Source organism: Abramis brama, assembly GCF_963993115.1.
Source record: "Abramis brama genome assembly, chromosome: 5".
NCBI classification, from domain to species: Eukaryota; Metazoa; Chordata; class Actinopteri; order Cypriniformes; family Leuciscidae; genus Abramis; species Abramis brama.
The window spans coordinates 5,921,297-5,925,768 of NC_139967.1; the positions used below are offsets into that span (position 1 = coordinate 5,921,297).

The 4,472-nt window shown below is 33.4% G+C and overlaps 1 protein-coding gene across 3 annotated transcripts in view; it reads right to left on the reverse strand.

Moving 5' to 3' along the window:
- Window positions 1–833, reverse strand: part of LOC311083204 (sperm flagellar protein 2-like) — a 29,568-nt gene extending 28,735 nt beyond the window's left edge. For all 3 annotated transcript variants that reach the window (XM_084114562.1, XM_084114561.1, XM_084114560.1), the window contains exons 1-2: window positions 705–833; window positions 453–555 (exon numbers count right to left, since the gene is read on the reverse strand). In XM_084114562.1, coding sequence (XP_083970688.1) covers window positions 453–555; window positions 705–762 — 161 coding nt within the window. In that variant the 5' untranslated portion in view covers window positions 763–833. The remainder of the gene's footprint in view (window positions 1–452; window positions 556–704) is intronic.
- Window positions 834–4,472: the final 3,639 nt, after the last annotated feature.

Sequence of the window (4,472 nt, forward strand, 5' to 3'; positions counted from 1 at the left end):
TGACAGTCTGTCTGTCTATCTATCTATCTATCTATCTATCTATCTATCTATCTATCTATCTATCTCTCCATCTGTCTATCTATCCATCCATCCATCTATCTATCTATAAAAATAAAGCCCATTGCTTTTATGTCATGTTATATGGTATGAACATCCATCCATAAAAGGATGGATACATGTAAAAAATATATACATTTCATAAAATAAAATTAATATCTATATTTCTATCCACCCACCAATCACATATTCAACAAATCAATCCATCCAGTCATCTATACCTGTTTTATCTATCAATCCATCCATCCAACTGTCTATCCATCAAAACCTAAGTTAGGCTATTTATTCACCGAACAGGAAATAAACAGATGTACAAATGTAAAATTAAATACACATAAAATACTAACCTAAAAATATGTAGGCCTATGTCCATCCATCTAACGTTCTAACGTTACCTTTGTTTGGTGAACAGGTGGAAGTCCTCCTGCAGCTCATATCTGTTCAGGATCTCTCCTATCAAATAACCGTTTGCAAAATCCCTGGCGAAGGAATACGGCTCTGCAAAAGATTCATATGACATTAAGGAAAAAAAGCGCAATTATTACTGATAGTTTAGCTGATAAAATGATAAATCAGGTATTAATACACACGTTTAAGGACGGATCGTTAACTCGTTTGCTAACGGCTAACGTTACTTCGTAACTTACCAACGACTTTTGACAGCTGGAGCTCTGAATTCAGCCACTGACAGATTATGTCTGACATTCTGAGCGCTTAAATTTCTTAAGGAAATTCAATAATGTCTATATATATATCTATAAAGTTATAGGTCTTGGGAATATCTAGACATCTGTGTAGTTTATGGATGACATTGGGGAGTGTCTCGTTTTGGCTTGGTGTTGCCACAGTAACCAAACTAAAATTCCCTGAATGGGATTCATGGCAGAGTGGAAGTACCTTGTCCTTGTGACCGACACACACCTTTATTCGGTTCTGTCGATATTTGAAATGCAATTATAAAATCATATATATTATTTAATTATTTTATATATATTATTTAATTGCAATATATAAGCGTGTGTGTGTGTGTGTGTGTGTGTGTGTGTGTGTGTGTGTGTGTATATATATATATATATATATATATATATATATATATATGTGTGTGTGTGTGTGTGTGTGTGTGTGTGTGTGTGTATGATTCCCACATGCATCCCAGTTTGAAATGAACCGACATATTTTAAATAAGGTTTCCATCAAATGCTTATCCATTTGAAAAATCTGTAAAATAAATAAATAAATAAAAATATTATAATATATAAATAAGAAAAAGTTCTTAAAATTATTCGTTAATTTTTCCGGTTCGTCGGATTATTATCATACACATTTCTAAAAGTTTTATTTTGTTTAGTTATTTATTAATGCACATGAGTAAAAAATGTATCTGTATTTTAAAAATGTTCTGTCATATAGTTATTATTGCTGGTTGTTTGAAAATGCATACATTTATCTTTAATAAAAAAAAAAATTGGTACCACTTTATTTTACAGTGTCCTTGTTACATATGTACATACCATAGTAATAACAGTAAAGTATGCATAATTATATGCAACACCCTCAACCAAATCCTAATCCTATTACTAGTACTTAAATATATTAATTACACTGTAACGACACCTTAAAATAAAGTGCAACCACATTTATTTTAATTATGGTCACCTCAGAAATATTAACTTGTGTGTGTTTTATTGGTAATGGAGAAAGTCCATCATACCCCAGAAAAAAGACTGAGATTCATATAAGGACAGAACTGAAGGATTAAGATGGAGCAGCAATAAAACAAGAGAATAGGCTGAAAGTTGCGGTGGGTTTATAAAGGTGAACATGAGGACAACTGACCAACATAACATGTTCCTCTGAGCGGCCCTGCTTTTACAAGCACTGCTGCCATCCTGTCTGGAGAACACAAAAGCATTCTGCACATTATGATGATCAGGCCCATTTCACACTGGACTAAGGGTAAAATGGGGTTTAGATCTTCGGAAAAACATCACTAGGGGATTTACTGACAATGAAAATATTACTGCACTTTCTTGCATACAGATTTCTCAATGCCATTACAGGCAACGCAACGCCCAAAGGCAAAAATGATCAAAGAAAAACAGTGTGGTTTATCTGGATTTATTGTCTATAATAATACAGAGTGCACAATATTCTGTTAGTGTATTAGCAGAGTATAAAGAGCTCAAACGCCTGGATACATCTTTGTTTTTTCTTACACGTGTTTACACACACTCATATAGTGTTTCTAATGAAATTATTCCACATTCCTCATTCAAAGTTCATCTTTCCCCTCTCTGAACACTGAATGTGGAATCTGTCATGCATGCAAAGGCAACAACATTATTGTAATATTAATTAGTAATTAACTTGGTGCAATATTCCCATCTGATGATCTTCATGCTCAAGAAATAAGCTTATTTACAATAGTGTTAACATATTTACATTAATGCCTCATGCTTGACGTGACATCCCACTGATCTCTCATCTTGATCGCATACGGAAGTTGCTCAAATCTGATAGATATTTATCAGATATATATCAGATTTTTCTCACAATCTCCCTGTAGTGTAGCCTTTGAGATGATGTTGTCAGAATATATATCATTAGCTCATTTTCCATTTGTACTGCTATTAACAGGCTCATCTGGGCTATAAAATCCCCCAGATAAGACTTTCTATGCATATTCTTGAACAGTTAAAAAACATTATATAGACAATGACATTTGTGCATTTCACATTCATACAAGCAAATAAAAAAATAAACATTAGTAGGCTTATCTCTACATACAACTGCAAAAATGACATATTAGTAACTAATTATTCCAACGTAATAAAATCTTTCACAGTAGTGTTTAAAGCTTAAGCAACAGTAGATGCTGACCTATCCCATAATATTTCATAATCTTTCATAATCTTGCTCCTAATAATGATCATCTAATGCCCTTTCAATCACATGCCACATTAGGAGTTTATTAACTGCTATCTGAAGTTCTTTAAAGTCAACAAGAAAGTGCATCGCAACCCATTTTACTTCCGTTCCATGATGTTTCAGAGGGAAACTAGAAAAAAAATGTAAGGCGGGGCTTGATTTGATCTATTAGACACTGATTGGATGGTGAAAAGTGGGCATTTCATGGAAGAAAAGAATCAGACATGAATGAAATTGTTTCAGAGGTGGAGCACGTTATTAAAATCGAAATAAAAAGTCACAACAGCGCCAGGATTAAGAAAGTAAATGGGGTCGCTTTTGATTTCTTGTCGACTTTTACCATTCAGGCTCAGTGTAGCGACATCATGACAAGCGTCATGTTGTCCTGATGTGACGTATCTGTTGTTCTGACTGCTGCGCAAGGATTTGGAGGACTAGCGATATGCACAGTGCTCAGGAAAAGGCCTTCACAGTAACGTTAAAAACATAGCTCCCGTATATCTGTATGTTAGAATAGCAGGTTGCTCTGATGTCGGTAAGGCCAGTTGAAGTGATTTACCCTGTGGTAACCCATCATAATGATGAGGAAACTGCTCTGAGAGAAGGTGCTGTTCTTTGGAAATAATATGACTAAGCTCCTGAGGCACTGTGGTCATGTGGAAACGAGCAGGGGTGCATCCTGGACAGACGCATCTACAACTGGACATATGATAACACTAGGTTGAGTTTATACCGGGAGATGCAATGCATGTGTGAGAGTTGAAGTGAGTCGTATTCAAGGACATTTGGGTTTGAAATACAAAGTATGCATATTCATAAAACTGAAAAGGGGCTTCACATATTGTACGGATAATGCCAATTTCAAATGTTGCTGACCTTTGGAAAACAAAAATGAAAACTCCTACAACAATATCCTACAATCTGGATTATTGAACCAATAACAGAGATTTTTCGGTAACACTTTACAATGAGGTTTCATTAGTTAACTACATCATGAACTAAGAATGAACAATACTTCTACAGCATTTATTAATCTTTGTTAATGTTAATTTCAGCATTTACTAATACATTATTAAAATCAAAAGTTGTATTTGTTCAAATTAATGAACTAACATGAACAAACAATGAACAGCTGGATTTTTATTAACTTACATTAACAAAGATGAAGAAATACAGTAACAAATGTATTGCTCATTGTTAGTTCATGATAGTTAATATATTAACTAATGCTAACAAATGAAACATTGTAAAATGTTACCAATTTTTCTTTAAAAAAAATCTAAATAAAACCAAATATGACCTAGTGCGATTATCAAATTGCAAAGGCTGTTTGGTAACAAAAGTAAACCATGTGGTTTTCTGCCAAAATAAAAGCATGTTGGTTTAACGTTTGAAAATAAAGAAATTAAGACATCCATAACTATTAGTATTGTAATTTTACAGTTGTACTGTAAAACTAAATACATTTTTTATTTAGTTTTTATTTT